This window comes from Prinia subflava, chromosome 7, assembly GCF_021018805.1.
Source record: "Prinia subflava isolate CZ2003 ecotype Zambia chromosome 7, Cam_Psub_1.2, whole genome shotgun sequence".
Lineage (NCBI taxonomy): Eukaryota > Metazoa > Chordata > Aves > Passeriformes > Cisticolidae > Prinia > Prinia subflava.
Genome location: NC_086253.1, coordinates 26,648,534 through 26,670,532, shown reverse-complemented (window position 1 = coordinate 26,670,532; position 21,999 = coordinate 26,648,534). Strand labels below are relative to the sequence as shown.

The 21,999-nt window shown below is 36.6% G+C and overlaps 1 protein-coding gene across 2 annotated transcripts in view; it reads left to right on the top strand.

Moving 5' to 3' along the window:
* USP46 (ubiquitin specific peptidase 46) overlaps window positions 1-18,901 on the top strand; it is a 35,192-nt gene extending 16,291 nt beyond the window's left edge. For both annotated transcript variants that reach the window (XM_063401927.1, XM_063401926.1), the window contains 6 exons: window positions 1,452-1,681; window positions 5,073-5,149; window positions 10,294-10,377; window positions 10,671-10,868; window positions 11,516-11,594; window positions 12,540-18,901. In XM_063401927.1, the coding sequence (XP_063257997.1) occupies window positions 1,452-1,681; window positions 5,073-5,149; window positions 10,294-10,377; window positions 10,671-10,868; window positions 11,516-11,594; window positions 12,540-12,641 (770 nt within the window). In that variant the 3' untranslated portion in view covers window positions 12,642-18,901. The remainder of the gene's footprint in view (window positions 1-1,451; window positions 1,682-5,072; window positions 5,150-10,293; window positions 10,378-10,670; window positions 10,869-11,515; window positions 11,595-12,539) is intronic.
* Window positions 18,902-21,999: the final 3,098 nt, after the last annotated feature.

The following is a 21,999-nucleotide window of genomic DNA, read 5'->3' as shown; positions in this document are numbered from 1 at the left end:
TCATGAAGAAGTTAACTCTGAGTCATCTAGTGATAAATGCCCCTACACTGTTGGGGATCACTTGTAAAGACTGGATCTTATGTTTTCAGCTTTTTTTAAATTAGGGCCAGAGTCAGTGTGTATTGCCCTCCTTATATGTCCAGGCTAGACACTACAAAACCAAGGCTTCTGTACAATATTTTCTGAGGAAATCCACTTGAACATTTTCAGGGGCAGGGGGATAAAAATACACATTTTCAGAACACACATCCTTTTTTTCTTTGATGTGGTGGGCAAGTTAAGCCTTTACTGGTGAAGTCTGTACTAAATCTTCATTGAGATATTTTTCCCTCTTCCTGCAAGCATTTAGTATTGAACAGGACAAGTATTTTCTCATCAGACTTATGTGCAAAAAATTAGCTTTGATAGGTGATGTTGTTATTACTGCCTGAAGTGAGTTAACCTTGACTGGCTGCCAGGTGCGCACCAAGTCTGTCTCATTCCTCGTCTCACCAGGGCAGGGGGAGAAGATAGGAGGAAAAAACCTCATGAGTTGATATCAAAGTAGTTTAATTTAAAAAAAAAAAAGCCAAAATTTATATGCAAAAACAAAGGAAAACCAAAGGAGATTTATTATCTACTACCCATCAACACATGATTTTCAGCTACTACCTGGGACATAGGGTTTGGCATGCATAGGAGTTTGTTTGGAAGAGATATGTCTTGATAATGAAAACCTGTCCATCTTTCTCTTAGATTTTAGTGATGAACATGAAGTCACATGGCATAAAATATGACTTGGCCAGTTTGGGTCAGCTGCCTCACCTATGTCCCCTTCCCAGCCTCTTTCACACCCATCCTACCAGCCTTTGGGCAGGATGAGGGTTGGAGGGACAGCCTTGGTGCTGTGTGAGTGCCGCTCAGCATCACCTGAAACACTGGTACATCATCACCACCATTTTAGTCACACCTACAAAGCACAGCCCCCTGTGGGCAACGGTGAGGGAAGGTAGCTCCATCCCAGACACAGTACGCAAGTATGTGTCAGCATCCAATGGCTTCAGTTTTCCCAGCCATGTGGATTACTGTCAAAACTCTGTGATGTTCCTAAGTGTTTGAGTGGACTTGAAATATGTGGGTGGAAGTCAGTGCTGACTAAAGTTAGGCAGTGTCTAGTATAAGGAAATAATTTAGGGTGAGTCACACTCTTGCTTTCTTCATTGACTGTAATGGGAGCCTACACAACCAACTCCAGTGAGTGTAACTTTCTGGACAGCTAAAGTTACTTGAGATGAAGCTTTCTCCCAAAATGGCTTCACTGAAGCTAAGGGGACTGGCTGCAAAACTGTTCTTTGGGATGATTCCAAATACTTTGCTGAGCAAGGGCCAGTGCAAGTATTTGGAAAAAAATAATTTTCTTTCTTGCAGGAAAGGAGATTCAGTTGTACAAATCTTGACTCTCTTCTTCACAGATCTCTTTGACAACTACATGCAGCAGGACGCACATGAGTTTTTAAATTACCTGCTGAACACCATTGCAGACATTTTGCAGGAGGAGAAGAAACAGGAAAAACAAAATGGGAAACTGAAAAATGGCAACATGAATGAAGCTGAAGAGAACAATAAACAAGAACTCACCTGGGTGCATGAGATTTTTCAGGGAACACTGACTAATGAAACTAGATGTTTGAACTGTGAAACCGTAAGCATTGGAGTAGATTGTTGTTGTTGTTGTTGCCCATTAATAGGTAGATACCTTTTGTATATATAAATATATGAATCTTTTCAGACATCTGAGAATTGTGGATATTCCTGTAGAATTTACTTCTTGAAGTGAGTATATTCTTTTCTAAAAATTTATTTTTCTAAGCATTACTTGGCTAATCTCTGCCAGGTTTTGCTGTCCTGATACATATCTCTATAGTTAAAATCCTTGCTAGTGAATCAATACCTTTCCTTATCACTGAAATTGTGAGAGAAGGTATTCATATCATATTCATATAATAAGTGAAATGTTAAGATGAATTTATGTTAATTCCATCTTAAGAGTCTGACAGGTGTACAGAGGGTTCGAACATTATTAACAAACTGTTTTCCTTTATCTCTCTAGTATTTTCTAGAGGCTGATGTCAGTTTGAAATCTGTTATGTTTGACCTATAAGTAAAAACTAATTTTAATTGGGAAACCTGATTGCAAGTCTCCTATTGATTACTGTCTTTTTCAAACACATGCTCCTATTGAAAGAGAAAAGAAATAATTTTTTAAAATGGTTCCTGTGAGGTTGTATGAAAGAGTAATACAGCCAGGAAAAAAATCTCCCTTGGGGACAACAGTGACACTGACCTTCCACAAAGACTGGAATTAACGTCACCTAACCTTTGCTTGCTAAAGCAAAGTTGATAGGCGTCAAGGATGAACTAGTTTTCTCAACTGCAGGTGATGGAGATTGTGCAGGAAACTCTCTCCATCTGTCTCTAGGCTGTTTCATAAAATAAAGTTTTTAGCAGTATCCAGTGTTTTGTTCCATACAGCTCATCCTGGCTCCATGTGGTTACTAAGCTGTTGCAATTGTTGGTGCAGCAATGCTGAGAACTGGCCTAACAAACTGATCTGGTCTAAGAACGATGTACTTTTACTCAGATCAGTGCTGCTACTATGGGCTTCCACAGAGAAAACACAACTTTAGATTAGCTGCATTAAGATGGGAGAAAGTGCCCAGAGAAGGTATCTTCAGACAGCAAGCTGAGGTTTAGACAACTGAAGTTTGGTGAGATAAACTCTACCCAGGTCCTACCAGCTGTATAAAAGGACATGGTCTGGTATTTTCTAATCTAAATAAAGAATAGCTCTGTATTCCAAGAGAATATATATGGCTTTTCCAGGGACTTGGTCAGAGGAGGATGGTGAAGAGAAGAGGTACCATGATAGTCAACATGAAAAAAGATGTTGGAGCAAGTTTGGAACAGGCTTGTATAAGTGAACACATGAGAGAGATACTGTAAATTAATTATTTAATCTATTTCAGTTATAAAACCTTGGGTAATAGCAAGTTAAAATAAGTGAAAGGTTAGAATTATTTTTTAACTGACAAGCTTCTCTAAGAAGTTGTGGCCTAATTCTTGATCAATATCTAGTGTTTACTCAGAGAAACCGTGGTGAAGTGAGGATGTGTCCTTGGGTAACAGCATAACTGCACAATTTCCTACTTGTAATTCAAAGTGATGAAGCTTTATGGAAAATGTAACTTGTCTGTAGCTTCTTTTGAATACAGAAATACGGTGTCCTACTCAGGATATTTTTCCAGTTTGTTTTCCTTGGATTAGTGTAACTTGAAATCTTAGGAAAACAGTGAAACAGATTAGAAGTTATTCCTTTGCTAAAATATTCATAAGTAGTGCATGAAGAATCATTCAGATTTCAGCAGTTCTTATTTTTGCAGAGACTACAGTTTGAATCTGGTTTTCCAGCTACCTTTAGTTATTCTTGCTCTAAGTAGCTCATCTTCCCTTCCAGTAAATATTTGATGTGCAGAAATCAATAACAGAATTCCTAGCTTCTTTGAGGCATCCAGAAGAAGCACTGTACTTGCCAAGTACTTTTTCAAGTGTTCAAGTTCTCATGATACTCAGTGTGTCTGACAGAGCTCTGGTTCCAGCTGTAGAGACACAATGTTCTCTGAAGCTTTGTTGCTTTATCTTTCAAATTTTAGCTGTATATTTATACTGCAGTCAATTACTGCCAGTTTTGTGGTTTCCTGTCCTCTGTGAGTCAAATCATGTCTCAAACAGGATTTTTGTTTGAAGAGCTGCTGTTCATTTCAGTTGAGTGTGCATTATGCCTCTGTACATCTTCGATAATATCAAAATTAATCCAGCCAAAGATGTTTCTCTGCATTCAGGTCTGATATAGGCTGCATTCACCAAGCTTATAGGATCCCTGACATAACACAAATATGATCTCAAGGTGGTACATAACTATCACATCCACAGAACTGCAAAAATCTGAGCATGAGGGACTTCTATGAGAACAATGAATTCATCCCCTCACAGAAGTTCTCGACTTGGATTTCACTATTCTCCCATCTGATTTAGTTATTCTAAGGAAATGCAGTCATAGGAGGCAAAATGTGGGATGTTCATGCAACATTTTATAAAACAATTGTTATGAATATGACTGAATTCATATGCAGTAGATAATTCTGCAGTCTTTTGACTCAGCTGAAGTATTACAAGAATTAGCCATTTGGTTGATTTTTTTGTTAATATTACTTCACCACTGAGATTAAACACTTAGTGAAAAATAATTTTGAATGCAAAAATCAGGGTCTGTCATTCTGAAGATATTTGGACTTAATTTTTTAAAATAAAAACTCTTCATTATAATTTTTTCTCCTCTTGTTCCATCTAAAAAAAAGACTGGCAATACCAAAATGATTTTGCAAAATATTATCACTGAGCCATTTTTACCTTTAATCTTTTAATTTTTTTAATCAAAATATTGACCAGGAACAATATCCAATGGGGAAATGTGGCTGTGTCAACCAGAAGTGTAAACCCACCCTTTTCAATACTCACTAGAGAGAAAGGATAACATGGTTAAGTATGACTTTTGTGTCAGAAATGTATTTGGGAATTATCTTCATTGCATCCTTAATAATGGAAATAATTTTGTAAGAATAAAATGTAAATGTCTATTGTAATATGTTTACAAAGGGTAAACAAGTTTCTGATTAAAAAAGAAAGTAGATTGTGTTACATAACAAGGAAACATTGGTAATGGACCAATCTCAGATAATATAGGGGAGGATGGTTCACCTCTACTGAACAGTAGGCTGTCATTAATGGCCAATGGTTGGTGGGGTTGCATAAGTGGAATAGGCAGAAGTTAAATTATATGAAATTTGTAGAGTTAATAATAAATATCACATTGAACATTAGTCACACTGAACTAAAAGAAAAATTAAAGCATTGAAATTAATATTTTTATGTAAGAGCAATTTCTACAGTAATAAATATCTTTAGCATTTGCTAAAGATATAAATAGCATTTAGATGTATGACATCTCTGTTTTACATGTATGTTTTTTGCAACAGGTTAGTAGCAAAGATGAAGATTTTCTTGACCTTTCTGTTGATGTGGAGCAGAACACATCGATTACACACTGTCTAAGGTAAATGAATGCATCTTTTTGGCAGATATATCTAGCTGCTAGATTTTTCAGGTCTAGTAGGTATAGAAAAGAGAAGTAGAATAACATTTGGATTTGAACTTACCCTAAGCACGAGAAAAAGACTTTAAACTGGATATTTCCTCTAATGACAAAATATACATTAATGTACTTTGCTTTACTCACTTTCTCTTTCAATGTATTTATTTGAAAGAGGAAAATAAATGAACTTTCAGGGAAAATAATTGATTGCATCGTTGTCTGGAAGAATTCCTGCAGAATAATAATTGGCTTCAAAGAGATTTAAATGTGCTTATCTTTAAGCTTCTACACAAGTGCTTTGTTGATTAGGATTTATATGCCTATTAAAAGTTAAGTGTGTGTTTTGCAGAATGTGTGCTAGAATCCATGAAGGGCAAAATACTTCAAAAGTCTATTTTATTATCAGAAATTTCTTATTCTGTGTCTCATCCTAAAATTATGTGAAGTGTTTTATTCTAAATTTCTGTTCTGCTCCTAGTATATTGTTAACTTAAAAATTGTAGACATCAAAAAAATTTTCAGTCTTACATGGGTGATTATTCTGAGAGATTTAAAACATCCAGAGTTTTGACATTAATACAATGTCAAATAAACCACTACTTATATTTAAGACCAATATGTTGCTGTTCTAAGGTGATGATTATCAATTGGTCAAACTCCTTCAAACTCCAAAATTGCTATCAAGGTTGAAATTGCATTTATCAGTTATTCTGGAATTCCTAGGAGGGATTTCCTGGTGTGTCATTCCAAGGTGAGAGTTACAGAAAGAGAAAGAATGTGAGGTACTAACTCTTTCCTGAATCAGAAAGCAGTGACTTCTCTGTGAATACGACAACTATACTAAGTAACTTCTGTTATAAATTAAGGGGTTTTTTCCTTCTCAGCTTCTGCTCAGTCTCCCATAGGATACTGTAGCAATTCTTAGCCCTCAAGTAGTCCACACTGCATTAATTAGCCTCCCTGTGATAAGTGAGCAAACCGAAGAGCGGCTTTGGAAAGCAGTGCATTCTCTTTTTCTCCTGTAGTGTCTTTGCCTCTTCATAGTAACAAGTAGTTGAATCATTATTGGTACTACAGGCTTTTGTTTGCACACTTTTGAGTCCTTCACTGTAGCCACTACCCTGAACTTGCCAGTATTACTTGCCTTTCCCTAGGTTGTTCAAAGTCAATTTGAAATCCCACTGAGCTGCAAGGATGCTGCAGTGCCTTTTGAGGTCCTTTCTAATCTGGGTTGGTATTTGGTTCTGTGGTACTGGAGACTGAGCTCTGACATCTTACAGCTGAGTCTGGTGAACGTGTTAGAAACTGCTGCTGTATAGAAGTTACCATCTGTTCTTCAGCTTTCTCCAGTTTTTTATTTACATTCTTGACCTTTCATCTTCTTGGAAATGTTTTGTTGGGAACGGCCATTTTATGCAAAGGCAGAGTAAGTACTTCAGTAAGAAATACCAGTCGCCCTTCTTCTACTGAACAGACAGTACAATCTTAAGCTGTAGCTTAAGATGTGGAAGGACTGCATCTGCACAACTGCAACCAACAAGTGAATGGTGGAGTGGAAAGTGACTCCAGAGAGGTTAGCCCCTACCTTCACGTCAGAGAGGATGCTTATCCAAGCTGTTCCAGAAGATCTTTTTAGCAGTATTATCTTGACTGTCTACCCCAGTCCTTCCCGTTCTTTACTACTACTAAGTTTTTCCTGCTGTGTAATATGAATCTTTCAGGCTTCAGTTCAAGCCTATTTCTACTTGCCGTGTGTACTTTAGACATAAATGAGGGGTTGTCCCCCATTCCCCTTAACAGTAGCCTTTTACATACAAGAAGAATGTAATCACTTTTTGTTCCATTTAAACAGCCTAAGGTCATTCAACTTCTCCTTCTCAGGCTATCTTCTCTGAATCTCTACATATGTTCATTACTCTTCAGCCTTCTCTCCAATTGGACCTCTCTCTTGAACTCTGTCTTTCTTCAAGTGCTGCTCTCTAGAACAGGGCACAATATTCCAACAGAGATCTATACAATCCTGAGAAGAGTGGATGCCCTAAGTCTCTTTATTCCAGTGTAGTGCCTTTACTCCAACAGCATGACATGCATTTTGAAGTTTAGCCACTGCTCCTTTTGGAAATAAAGGAAAGCAAAATCCCAATTTTTCTTTTCTTGGGGTAGGAGGTACAGGCCACTATTTACAGATTGAACAGGAGGAGGGTTATCACCTCTCATCTATTCTGATTGTGTTTTATGTTAGCAACATTTCTACCTCTGTTTAGACAACATATTCAGTTAGAATATCAATTTCCTCTTATTACTGTCTGGTATTATGTATTATTAAGCAAAATGTAAGTGCTTTTGTGGTTTCTTTTGATAGGAACATCCAAGTTATTCCTCTATTTGCAATCTTTGCTGTTTCCTTTTTAAAAACTGTCTTGCTGTGTCTTAATAGCTTTAAGGGCTGCTGCATTTAAAAGGTAAAATACAGAAAAGCTGTGCAAGATAACATTAAAGTATAATGAATCTCTTTACCACTGCAGATGGTCCTTGTGTGCATAAGATGTCCAAAGAACAGAAAGAATACAAGCCTCTGGCATAGTCTAAACCCACAGGATAGACAGCTGGGCCTGAAGCAATAAAAGTCCAATAACATATATAGTATATATCCATTGTTTTTATTTCCATTTGGAGTTACAAAGTTTACCAACCAGTTCGATCCTGACTTGTGTAATAATTTATATTACATTAATTATTCTCCCATCTCTTAAAACACAAAATTAATATTATTTATGCATACAAACAAGAGAAAGCATCTTTCACACTGTAGCAGAAAGGCTGTAGAAGCACAAGGTCAATGATAAGTTAGTAAATCTTGAATACATTTTGAAACTAGTTCAAGACTTTTCTTGAAACTAGTTTTGCAGGTCTAGGGAAGAGTTCTGCAAGGCTGTGGCTCTTGCACATGCAGAGTTTGTGAACTGCAGTCAGTGATCTGTTGTTTTTAACTGTTCAACATCTGTTAGAAGTGCCATGCTGAAAATTCTCGGTTTCTGAAAGAGTTACTGAAGCTGCAATTTTTTCAGTGCCTAACCATTTTTTCAGTGAAACATTTTTTTCTAGTACTACTAATATTAGATACCATAATACTGCTAATAAACAAACAAATATTACTACTAATAATAAATAATACTAATAATAGATATTAATAGCATCAGAATAACTAGGACATTTTAAAAGGAATTCAGAAACTCCTTGAGTTTAATTAACTTTTATGGGAGACTTGGCATAGAACAAACCAATATCTATCAAATTTCTACCATCTGCACATGTTTTTTTCATGTTATATAAACATTATTTCCTTGCTTCACTTTGAGACAGGATGAAAACTAATAAATTCCTCAAATTTGTTTGCTTTTTTTTAAATTGAGACTGTAGGCTTTGAAAATAAACATCAGGTTCTTTCTCTAACAGCCAGCCTAAAACTTTCAAAGGCACATTCTACTGAGTTTTATGTTCCCTGCACATATAACTCATCTTTAATTTTTTTCTAAAGTTTCAACTCTTCACTTACAATTCCCTGAAAGGCTACCATGTTTTACAGAGGAATTGTCTGAATTTGGTTAATTTTGTATTGAAGTTCAAATGTGAAATCAGGTATTGACATAAGTGTTTACCACTGAAGCAAATCCTTCCCAGTGATAATGCTTTATTTTCTTTTAGATAAAAAATAATACTTATGATCAAAGTTTACCTGTAACTTATCTTTCAGAAGATATATTTTTTCCTAATTTTCAGCACTTTCTCCTTAGTGTTAAGACCTTATAAAGAAAATAGATCAGTAAAAGGATTCTCACTTATTAAAAATATTATGCGGTTATATGAAGTGCTTCTTTGTCATGCTCTGTCAACCTTAAACTTTTATGAAGTTAAGTCATTAACTTCTAAAATCTATCCCCTAGCAAACTATATAGTCTTCAGCTCTCCCACCTACCCCTGTAGTGATGATGTCTGGAAGAAATAATCATCCAGAATCCTCCCTCTGCCTTCTAAGACAATTCTGGTGCTGCCTAATGAGAGAGCAGGCTGAAGCTGCAGACAGTGTGAATTCAGCCTTCATGAATGTGAATTGCAGTGGTAGAAGGGAATTTATTTGGTTCTGAATGGGTCTGAATTTCCCTGGCGTTCAGAAGCCTGTCGGGTACAAGGTTGGGGTACTCAGTAAGACACTTCTAAAATTCTGATATGTATATATATTTAAGACCCAAATTCACAGGAAAATCTGTGTTTAAAATGGAAGATAGGTGCTTATATCTGCATTCACAGTTCTCAAAACACCTGCTCAAGCTGCAATGTAGCATGAGAGGTGACAAAATTATTACTTTTTTTTTTTTTTTTTTTATAGTTAAGTGGTGTTAGGTACCTAAAATTCTGCTCCAAAGTGTATCAGCACAGTGACTTCCAGCAAACCTTTTCTGTGAATTGAGAGGTGCTATCAAACCAGCCTTCCACTGCCTTTGTCACTTCAAAAGCTCCAGCTCCAGAAATGTCTTCAAGTGTATTTACTTGATCAGGATTTACAAAATTTTCTACACCAGCTGCCTCTTTCCTTTTTTAGAAAATGAAAAAGTATTATCTAAAAACTTCTGGATGACTGTTCTAAAGGTAGAGGATGCAGGAAACTAAGTTCACTTTATTTCTTCTTTGTAAGAGGATTCAAACCTCTCTTATGGAAGAACACCATAAAATGTGAGATATTTGGGGATGGCAGAAGTGTGCCTAAAGTTGCTTCATTCTGCAAATAATTTAAAAAGAAACAGAATGGATTGAGTGATTATACCCAAGTCTGGGCAGCCCCTTTATATGAGAGACCAGATATGGGTCCCATTTTGAGACACCCGACCTTTCATTGGTATCATGTAGAGAGCCTCAGCTCCTAATATAACTTGTCATAGCAGCCAGATACCCTAATTCCATTTGCAAACCCTAGTACAGCTGCTTCAGATGCTTTGGAAAACAGGAATGGGTGAAGATTTCATCCTGTGTGTCTTTAGGGTTCCGGTTCATCAGCCTAGGTGGGGCAAGTGTATTCAAATTCTTACAGAACTGATGATTGTTTACAGAGACTTCAGTAACACAGAGACGCTATGTAGTGAACAGAAATACTACTGTGAAACTTGCTGCAGCAAACAAGAGGCACAGAAGAGGTAAGCTAAGAGTCGGCTGTTTCACCATGCCCACCCTGGGCTCTGGCAAACTTACTCCTTAATATTTATTTTGTTTAAATACCTAGAAACCTTATGTCCCAAATGCATTCTCTGTGTAGACCAGAGAACCTGCAGACAGATTTAAAGGCATGTGTCTTAGTCTAGAAGCTACTTCTAGTTGACTGTTGTTACTTCCAAAGCGCTTTTGTAATGCAGACATTTGCTTATTGAGGGAAGAGAACGGCTTTGAACTGGTCAGGTGTTTATCATATGCCTTGTTAATGGTTTCACAGGATGAGAGTAAAAAAACTGCCAATGATTCTTGCCTTACACCTCAAGAGATTCAAGTACATGGAGCAGCTGCACAGGTACACGAAGCTGTCTTACAGGGTAGTGTTTCCTCTGGAGCTGCGTCTCTTCAACACCTCTGGCGATGCCGTCAACCTAGATCGGATGTACGACTTGGTAGCTGTTGTTGTTCACTGTGGAAGGTACTGCACTTTCATGTGTATCACAAGCTATTGCCAGCTGTTTGCCAAGGGCAGAGCTATCCCTGACAAAACGTGGAGAGAATGGGAAGCAGGGCTTAAAGCCTGATGCTGCACGGACTTGCATGTGTCTTGGGCTGAACCATTTAGTCAACCTCCTTCACTGTAAATCAATACTTGTTTAAGAAATAATGTCTCAGGTGTCCAAAAGTCACAAGTTTGGTTTAAATTGATGAAACTACCTCCTTCCTCACAAGACCCCTTAAAAACATTGGGAGCCATGACTCTGTGAGGGCCAAAAGCTGTCATCATGTAGGCCCCACCACAGATCACCTTAGTCAACTTTCCCCCCTATACTTAGTTTTTAAAAGTCTTTGATGCTTACCATGAGCAATGTGTTAAGTGTTCTATAGGATAATTTGCTAAATGGTCCTGGCACAGATGAAAACAACACCTTTAGCTTTCAGTTGATTAGCTTTGCAAAAAGTTAAAAAGGTGAAAGGACTAAATGTGTAGTGTACCACCACAGGTGGATTTACCAAGTTTTTCATAATATTTAGTTATAATTCTGCGTTCATAAAGGAATGTGACTTATCAAAAGGGATTCAGTAGTTTATTCTAATATTTTGGGATTTTGTTTTGCTTTCTAGTGGACCGAACCGGGGGCATTACATTACCATTGTGAAAAGTCATGGATTTTGGCTCTTGTTTGATGATGACATTGTAGAGGTGAGTAGGCTGAAGGTCATGAGCACAACTTTTGTATTAATTTTTGCTTCTCTACTTGGGGTTAAAATTCTGATCCAGTACAGGATAGAGATTACTAGTCTGCAAAGCCACAGTTTGTTCGTAATGTTTATTTCAACTCTGTTAGGAAGAAAGGTTGTAAACAAAATTATTAAACCTATAGTCTATGCTATGTCAATATCAGAGGGTTTTTTATTTCATAGCAACATCAAATATTTTTAATACCAGACTTTAAGAGTTTAATTTTGAATGTTTTCTAGATCTAATAAAATCAATTTAATTCACTAAAACCTTATCACTTGGTAAAATTGAACTAGGTAAAGCTGGCATTGCTGTAGAATTTTCAGTTTTGAATAGGGAAGTTACAAGAAAGTCTGAATTGTGTTGTTGATCTGGGATTTCCTGAATATAGATTAGAGTAGAATCTGTCCCACAGCTATTGCAGATTCTGTCTAAGCATTCTGAAATTCATTGTTATGCAAACCCTTCATGTCATTGTGGCACACTGGCAAAACTGAGGTTTCAAGTCTGATTTCCCAAGAGGTAAGGAAATTAAGCCCTGGGATGCTGGATGGGGCAAGTCTTGAAGAAGTTTTCTGAAAACTTGAGAAAGATGGGATCACATGGTCACATTTATGTTTTTAACAGTGTTCATCACTGCATTCCAAGGAGTCTCTCTGTTATTGGAAAAAGCCTAATTCAGTTAGGGTCAGTGACAGAAACATGCCTATGACTTTCATGAGTGAGATCAGCAAGGCTCAGCCCCTAATCTTTACCCTTTCACTGCTTAAATTGCAAACAGAATTTGCTAATCGCTACCTCTAAACAAATAACTGAATATGTCTTTTCTGTTCATACAGTCATTGAATTTGTGTCTGCTATTTTTTTTGTCTAATAGCATATTGAAAAAAAATATTTATTTTGCAGAAAATAGATGCTCAAGCTATTGAAGAATTCTATGGTCTGACCTCTGATATATCAAAAAATTCAGAGTCTGGATATATTTTATTCTATCAGTCAAGAGAGTGACTTGGCAAACTGTGATAATTACACACAAGGATGCTGCATGCAAAAGAAGGTGATGGCTCCCCTGAAGTGACTTTTACACAGACCACATCTTGGATGGTTGAACAACTGTCTCCTGTTCAATGGTCTATGTGATGCTGGCTATAACCGTCCATTTTTGACTTGCAGAACTTTCGTTTGGGGGTGGGGGGTGGTTTGTAGTTTTTAAGCCTGATTGAAGAGCTAATTGAAGTCAGATTTTAGTGGAATTTATATGGACTAACATTTGCAGATTTGGATGTCAACTGTTAAACCCTATCCAGCTAGAGTAGTATTTTATATGAAAGTGTTCATTACATTTAGGGCAAAATTACTGAAAACTTTCTAGATGGTTTTGGAGTGTGTTGATTTACAAAGCATTCCTTTAAATACATCTTGACATATACTTACCCCTTTTAAGTCTAAGGAAAAAAAATCAATTTCATGATGATTTGGGTTGTGGTTGTATAGGGATTTTTTTTTTTTTACATATTGCTGTGCTGCAGAAAAGATATTCTTCCGAAATAATTTCAATTTTGGTTGTTCAAAACTTTCAGTGTGTAACCACAGATCTAAAATTCACATAGAGGGATTTAAATTACACTGGAACTAAGTAATTCTATATGTTCAGTCACTTTGTGATGAGATAGTACAGATGAGGTGAGATTTCAGTACTCAGAGAGCACTGGAATAAAGAGAGTAAGATCACACATATGGTACAGAGATAAATTGCTTTTGTAAAGATTGATCTTTTTGTTAAAACCATAGATGGTTTACTTGGAGTTTGCAAAGATTGCAACACTGCTTATATGTAACATATCCATCAGGACTGAAATAATCCAGTCCATTTAAATAAGCATTGTTTGTACATAAGACACATCTTGATCCTGCAATTTTCTAAGTATCTGTTTTAATTTTAATTTCTCAAGATGGAGTCCATTTCTGAGAAACAGAATACATAGCAACCACTAGTGTACATGCTATCATGTATATATCATCCTTAATGTTTTGGTCATATTTGACAGAGTTTTGTCACCACAGAAACAGATAGAGATCTGGAGTGCTTAATTTCAAAATTAGTGCAAAAGGATTAGATTGTGATTTTCCTGGGTGAATTTGGCTGGCACTTGTCATGCACTGGCTAATAAAGTTTCAGAATTCACCTGAATACCTGAATTTGGCAAACAATAAATGTCGAAGAAAGTATCAATAGGGTTTGAGAAGGGATTGATAGTGGCTTGAGTCAGTGGTAATGCTGGGTAACTACCTTGTTCAGTTTGACACTTTCACTCCATTACACAATTCCTGAACTTCTGTAGCCAAAGTCCTATTCCAATGACATCAACAGCAAAAACACTCTTCTTGTCTACATGGACACTGACAGTTGGTTCTAGTATTTATTAGGAAATATTCTCATCTCACAAAATATACTTCTACTGTTACATTTTATTTACTCATTATGTATTTATCAGACAATGTTGCTTTTTGTCCTTTTCTTTAAGAAGCCTGCCTGACACTTTATGGCCAACACTCCATTTCAAGAAATGGCTTTTAAAGTGCAGCTACATCTCATATTTGAGTCTTCTGTAGAAAAGATAATAATGTTTTTCTTTGTACTCTACTGTGAACATGAAATATCTTTTGTGAAATATTGGTGAAAATGAAGTAGCTTCTACTGTAATATCATCCAAAGTTCAGTTGGATTTATCAATGGCCATTTTGTAAACTAAAGCAATGTAGCACTCTACACTGAATGAGAAACAGAAGTGGACTTTTCAGCTAAGATTATTTGTGATTTATCATGTTATTATACTGATGCAAGAAAACAGACATAGAATGTAACCTTAAAGGACTTAAGTGAATGATAGTAGTGTCTACAGAGATCACTCACATGAATGAAGGCTGGTATGCAGGCTCAAGACAAGCATAATTAGGATGCAGCTCTTATTCTTTTATTGATGTTAGAATGAAGTGTTCTGTCTCTAATATAGAAGACAGACATCTTGCAGCAGACTTGAAGTCCCACTAAGACCCTGAAGCTTTTCCACTGAAAAGCTAAACCTGCAAATCTTTCTTTAATTGATTTATTGATAAACATTCAGAATTTCTGTATAAAAAATGACTGGCCTTTTAAAATGAATAAGATTTCTTCACTGTGAACAAAATCACTTTCTAAATCAGCATTAATCAGTGCTGGTCCAAAGGTCTGTATTTCGCAGTTTACTACTGAACATTCTTACAGCATCCTTTACTTTTAAAATATTCAGCAAAACAGATATTCTTAAGGTATAATTTGGATCTTCGGGGCTCATGTTTATATGAAAAGTAATTTTTCATAAAAATAATTTTTAGATCAGTTCAATTTTAGGAAACATTTTCCTTATTTCAATAGACTTATGTGAAAATAGGCTTTTAAAATGTTAATAGTTTGAATTAATATTTAAATGCTAAACAGGGTAATACTCTCTGCTTTTCTCCACTGCAAGACAGCTTTAGATTGTAAAACATACAGATCATTGCAGTAAGTTATTGAGAGAAAAATTACTAGAACAAACTGTTTCATAAAGTATGAGAAAGCCCATGAAAAGATCACAGCACTAGTATCAAGCCAGTCCAGCATCAGGAGCCTGACATCAGCTTTGAAATACTGTGGAATACACACTTCATATTAACACTAGCTGAACTAGGGAGCATTTTCTTTTGATTAACAAAGTTGTGGTCACAATTCTATAAATTGGATCCAGTCTCCAGTGTGTTGAACATCTTGACTTCAGTCCAAAAGCTGTCACAGCTGTATGAATATTGCCAGTCTAGGCAGAGGAGCTCTTCTTTGTCAAATTAAGCACATTCACTCAAGTTTTGCAGGATTGGGATCCCCTCAGGAACAATCATATGGTGTAAAGTATTTTAGTTGATTAAATAAAGCATAATCCCATTTCTTTTATGCTTATGCATAGATTTCCAGTCCCTTATGAAGGAATGGAAAAATGCCTAAGACATAAAAGCTTTTCAGATTGCAGCTAGAAAGCAAAATGCTAGCACAGATCTCTAATACTACTCTGTGCTTCCCTAAAATGACTGTATTTTATGGTGTCAGGTTCTAGGTATATTAGGCCTAACAACAATTAAAGTTTTTCAATTATTTCCCATGCTGTTGCTGAGATGCATTGTCCATTTATAAATACTATTACTATGTTCTCTACTTAGAAAAAAAAAATGTCTTGTGCCGTGTTTCCACACCACTACAGTGCTGATGAATCAGTTACCTTAGAGGATGAGCTCTGAACTCAACTTTGATATTTCCAAGAACAGGCTGTCGGGATTTTATGGAATTTCTAATTTAGGGACATAGAAGAGGGAGGCAGAAGAGTGGAGTGATGAAAAAGCCATACCAATGAAACAGAACACTTTTTGGAAATTAGGTCCAAAGTTACTCCTGTCAATTTTATTTTAACAATTTATTTACCCCAGAGTACTAGATTATGTATGTAAAGTCTTGTTCCTTTAGCAGTTGGAGTAAAGAAAACAAAGCAGTAGGAGTTTCCTTCATATCAAGTTTAATTAAAATATTAAAGACCTAGCAAAATTAAACTGAAATTCACCTTACACCATGGGTCCTAAAGTGCTACCACAACCTGTCTTTTATCTTCAGACTTTACATTTCAGTCACTCATCTGTTCCAACATCATGTAGTTGGCACCCTACGCTGACAGCTTGCAGCTGCCAGTGATTTGATGCCTCTCAAAGCAGACCCTTCTTGTTTTATCTCTTTTTTGCTGCATGTGTCTGATAGTTGTGAGCAGTGTCTTACAGCGGAATGAATACTAGACATTTTAATAAGTTTTTGCTGTGTATCTGTTCTTTGCTAGTGTCTTTTAGAAGGGTTTGTTTTAATTTATTTTTCTTTTGTTGGTCTGTTACTCTATTTGTATAATAACTTATGTGGTTAATACTATTTGTTTTGCTTTAATTTTTATGTATTTTCGTGGGTTTTTTTAATGTAATCAACCCAAGCACTTTAAGCAACAATGTCAATCTTGTGAAATTCCAATCAGCTTAATATTTTTTGTCTTACTGCTTTTGCAGCTGTTTCCTTGTGATCCAATATCTGTAGTTACAACCCAATTTCCATTTTTAGGCTTGTAGTTCTAGCTGGGTTGTAAAATTGGAAGACCCAAGCATTTTCATACAGGCTTGTCCATGTATAAAAAGGACAGAGCACTTACTTGTGTCTGCTGCACACACCAGTGTGCACCTGATGAGCTGCACTTTGCACATTTCACAGCCTCTTGTGTTCTCCGCCAGCTGACCCATCTGAGGATGGCTGCAACACTTCAATCTGGGACACAGTTAGCAATGACTAGAATTTAGAAAAGTTCCAATTCTTACAGGAGAATCCTCTTTCACCAGACAGAGTCAGCTGCCAATCAGCTGATAATACAGGTATTGCTCTCTTTGTCATTTTATCAGTGCTCTGTTCAGTCTCAACTGTGAATAATCTGTTGAGCCACAACCATTCTTGGCTGCTGTGTGTGTGCTGACAAGGAGAGAAAATTTTTGCATCTTTATTCTCTTTGCTTGGGCTGATATAAAGCAAAGAGATAATAAAGTAAGATAAGTGCTTGTGTAAAATGATGTTTTTTAGAGGACAGCATCTGTGGTGTCCCTATCAGAAAGTCACTGACTTTCTGTGTTCTTAATGCAAGGGTTATTCTTAGTGCTTTAGATATTGTATTTTCTTTGATCAATGAAAAGACCAGAACATTTTCCTGTTGCATCTGTTCTGATAGATAGGTGTTTCTTCTCAATTTAACATGGTCCTTACTATGTAAATAGCCCTTGGCAAGCCTCAATAGACACCTATTCAATTTCTTTCCAGTTAATATGCATTACTTCAAAGAGATTGCTTGAACTGGTCTACAAGATTTATTCAGATAACACAGTTCTTTTGCATACAGGGTCAAATAACACCTATCAGGAGGTATGTGCCCACCTGATGGGACCATCTGGCTAAACCCACACCATTTTACATACTAATGATTCTTAACCCTCTAGGAGGTTTGCTTGCTGGCTTTGCCTGACTGATTTAATATAAAACTGCAAATAACTCCCTTTATTCATGGTCTCAGAGTTGCTATAATTCTTTAATAAATTCTGTTTCATTTGGTTATCAAGACTGGGACTATTGTACTATGTAAAACAAATTAACTTGTGTGTACCATTCACAGCAGTCAATTTAACAGCCTAATGCTTCTGATGAAGGCTGTTGCAGGTGGCAACTTCACTGTATGTAAGAATATGAAAGAGTAAGTAACTTTTCTGTGATAGCACAGTAGGTTTGTAGGAGAAGCTGGACTGACATGCAGATAATCCTGACCCTTCTTATAGGGTTCCAAAGTGGCAGGACTAAGTCCTTCGTGAAGACATCTTGCAGTTCACCAAAACATGTTGCTTGCTGCAGTAGATAATTAATGAGTATTTGCAACCCTCTGTCCCCACTCCCCAAAATCTCATTAATAGGTATACATTCCTTGAAGAGGCTGAGCTTAAACCTCAGCTTTGCATTTGCAATGGTGTTCATGTTTGAAATGTCCCACAACAGACTCTGGCCATATAGTAAATTGTTTCCTACTCCTCTCTCAACTCTCACTCTAACAGCAAGAGCAACATCAGGGCAGCCACGTTACAGGTGCCAGTGCTTTTCCTGGGGACAATTTTCTAGTCTCAGTGGCTTTCATGATAAAAGACCTAACACATGCTCCATAACTTATCATGATGCTTTAGAAGTAAAGCCACCACGTCCTGTATGAATATGAATGTAGGGTAGGAGGAAGAAGAAAGAGAAGAGGATGAAATATGAAAAGGGTTGGTTTTTCTCAGAGGTTTTGAATACATGTATCTGTTTGTAAATATATAGTCTCTCTCTACCTTGTCAATGCAATCATAATAAAACTACTTAAATTTTGTGCTAGTTTTTTAAATGGATTAAGAGGTAGCAAAATTATGAGGCACACAACTGGGGACACAACTGGATTTCTAGTACAGCATACAATACTCAGTGTGTGTGTACAGATGAATATCTGCTCTTTTTAATCATCATGTACTTGTAATTGAACCCTGCGCCACCTGCAGAACTGTAAGATAAAAATCATGTTGGTTATTAAGGTTGTAACATAAGAAAACAGTATTTTCTCCTGTTAACATGTTTATATTTTACATAAAATAAACTCCCTAGCTGATCTCGCTTCCATTCTATTTGCTTTGACTTCATCTGCAGCCATACTAAGGCTGAGTATTGATGTTGGTTGTTACACAACATCTGAATGTCAGACGCCTGAGTTCTTACAGATGACAAGACTGTTGGTGTTTGCTTTTTATTTCATTTAACGTGATCCTCACATTTTAAGTGACTTCAGAGTATATTCCACCACGTGTGCTGCCTACCTCTGAAGTGTCTTTGGAGAACAAGTTTTGCAACTACTTTGAGTTGTCTTGGTAGAATATACATACACTTGCATGACTGAGCTGTACTCAGTTAAAGCACACTACTGACCTTGTCAATGTTTCTGAGCTTCAGTGTTTGAGCTAAAACTGACAAGAATAAAAATCAGCCAGAATAGAACTACCTTTTACATCAGGAAACAATGAACCCTTTTAGCCTTTAGGATTTTACCTGTGACTAATGGATTGGGAAAGGATTTTGCTAATGAGTTCTAAAATTTTGTCAGAGAGTTGAAAGGTTCCTGTTGTCTGCTGATTTTCCTTTAGTTGTTCATTAACAAATACAATTTACATTCCCAAAAGTGAGGTAGATAAAAGGCTGGAGTTTCTTGCTCCTGTCTAAATGGATTCTCTTTATTCCTTCAGAATCATTTGGGGAACTGAAATCAAACATAGCTGTCAAACTGCATGTTATATTTATAGCTAACACACTGTAAGATTTATGGCACGTCAGACCATCAAAGGACTGGGTTAAAGAACACTTCATATCTTACAGAACATATTTCCTCTCAAATTAAAAATAATTGAAGTACCTTCAAATTTATTTCTGGGTTATTAGGACATAAGCATTTGACTGCAGGATGGAGACAGAAATTTAAAACACAGAAGATGGCTGAAATAAATAATCTTATGATTAATCCATTCTTTTAAAACATTTTGAAGAAATAGAATTTATGGTGTACAAATAAAGGAACCAAGAAGAAGTTTCCAGTGGCAGGATTCATGATCACTGTACGTGGGCTCCACTAGAATTCCTCTCACTTCAGAAATGCACTTTCCTAGAAGCTATATGATGTTTGCCTGTATCTCTGTTCTTTATTCTTTTGTATGAATTAGATTGACCATTTTACATTACACTGGCTTATGTTCTGTGCACCAGATAACCAGAGAAATTCTAAAAATATAATTTAATCTGAATTGAAAAGTCAGATATGGTAGGAGAAAATTGCAAGGTTACTCATTTAAATGTACTCACCAGACTTCAAACAATGTTTGTTAGACATGACTAAATACATGACATGGAAAACCATGTTCCACATTTCAAAAGTATCTATTTCCCTGAATGCTTGTGTGCAACTTAAAAATCTAGTAAAATTCTAGTAAAGAAGAAAAATAGAACAATACATGCACACACGCACATATATATATATATACGGCAACACAATATTTAATTATCTGTTCTGAAAAAAAGTTCCTCTTATTAATTTTTTCACAAATACTTTGAGATCAATGCATCACCTTGTTCAATTTCACTCACCCTCACTGCACAATGCAGAGTTTATTTAACCAGTCACAAACATTTCATCTGATGCTAATAGTGCATTTCATCTCACCGTGAATACAGAAACAGTAGAGGAGTCAACACCCTGGAGTTCTCAGGTTGTCCCAGGATGCATGGAGAGACCTACCATGATCAAAGAAAAGTCAAGAGGTAGAGGCTGATAGAGACTTTTTTCCAAATCACTGTAAGGGTAAAATAAAGAGGGCAATGCTGAATGAAATTTGGAATAAGAAAGAGTGAAACATCCTTTGGATTTCATTTGACACACATATGAGAAAAAAAACATTCAAGTCATGTACGGAGCAGAATCAAAGATGTCAAAACAGAAGATACAAATGTAACCCAATATTGCAAACTAGGCATCACAAATGCTTAGAGAGCAAATTTTACCATCAGTCACCTCACTGTAGCTGTAAAGCAGCTCCAGGTAGGTTTGCAGCTTTACAGTGGGATTAGTAATAACAGAATCTGAAGTAAAGTTTTTTATAGCAGCCTCATAAAAATTCTGGTGTGCAGAGCTGTGTTTTCTGTGCAGCTAAAAGCCATGGTAATGTGTGGAACACTGGAGAACTACTACTACTGAAGATGTGATTATCTCTGATCTTTGAAAACAAGTTTCAGGAGCAGAAATTTTAATTTTTATTTTTTCACTGGTCATGTAATTCTCACTCATTTATGAAGCATTTTTCATCCTCAAGGTTGTTCACCTGATAACCAAATAACTTTCCAACTCTTAATTTGGTGGAAATTGGGTAATGTGTACCAAAATCTGCATATATTTTAGATAACTTCCACTTGAGCTGAATCTGGCCACCACTCAGCTAGAACAGTTGAACTGTAGGAACATTTTCACCAGCTCCTCAGTAGCTATCTTGATGACCTCTTCACTCCTGGTGATGCCTGGAGAGGCTACCTAGAACAGAGGCTAGACAGAGTTAAAAGACAAAGGTAGGGATTTACTAAAAGGTACACCTTGGGCAGTGCAGGAATCCCACAGAGACTGCACCCAAGATGGACAGCAATGGCGAGTTTTTCAGACAGATGTAAGTTTGGTCTGTTTGCATGTCAGAGGTTAATTGTCCGATTACAGCTTCAGGTAATGTAACCATATTCCCCCAGTTTGCTCCCCCCAGTTCACTTTTTGTTTACATTTTTCAGGGCCAGAGACAGTAAGATGTCCTTGAGTTTCAGGCTTAGAGAGGACTTGTTTTGTCTGAATAAAATGGGAGAAAAGTAGCTGACAGGCTATGGAGTGTTATACACCAAAGCAGTACTGATCTGAAGAATGGAAAAGCCAAAACTTAAGGCATCACTGGATGTAGTTCAAAGTGCAGACCTTGTAGCACATCATTTCAGTATAATCTGATGCCTTGCTCTCTGATACAGCTCATCTTGCCTGGAATGCACTGGGGCAGGTTACCAGGAAGTTTGTCATTACAGCATTTCACTTTCAAAGGAATGGATTGGTTTTCTTTTGCCCCTTAGTAATGGTTAATTATTACGCACTTGCAGAAAATATTAGGTAAAGTAAGGATGATGTAATTTGTTTATGGTTTATTT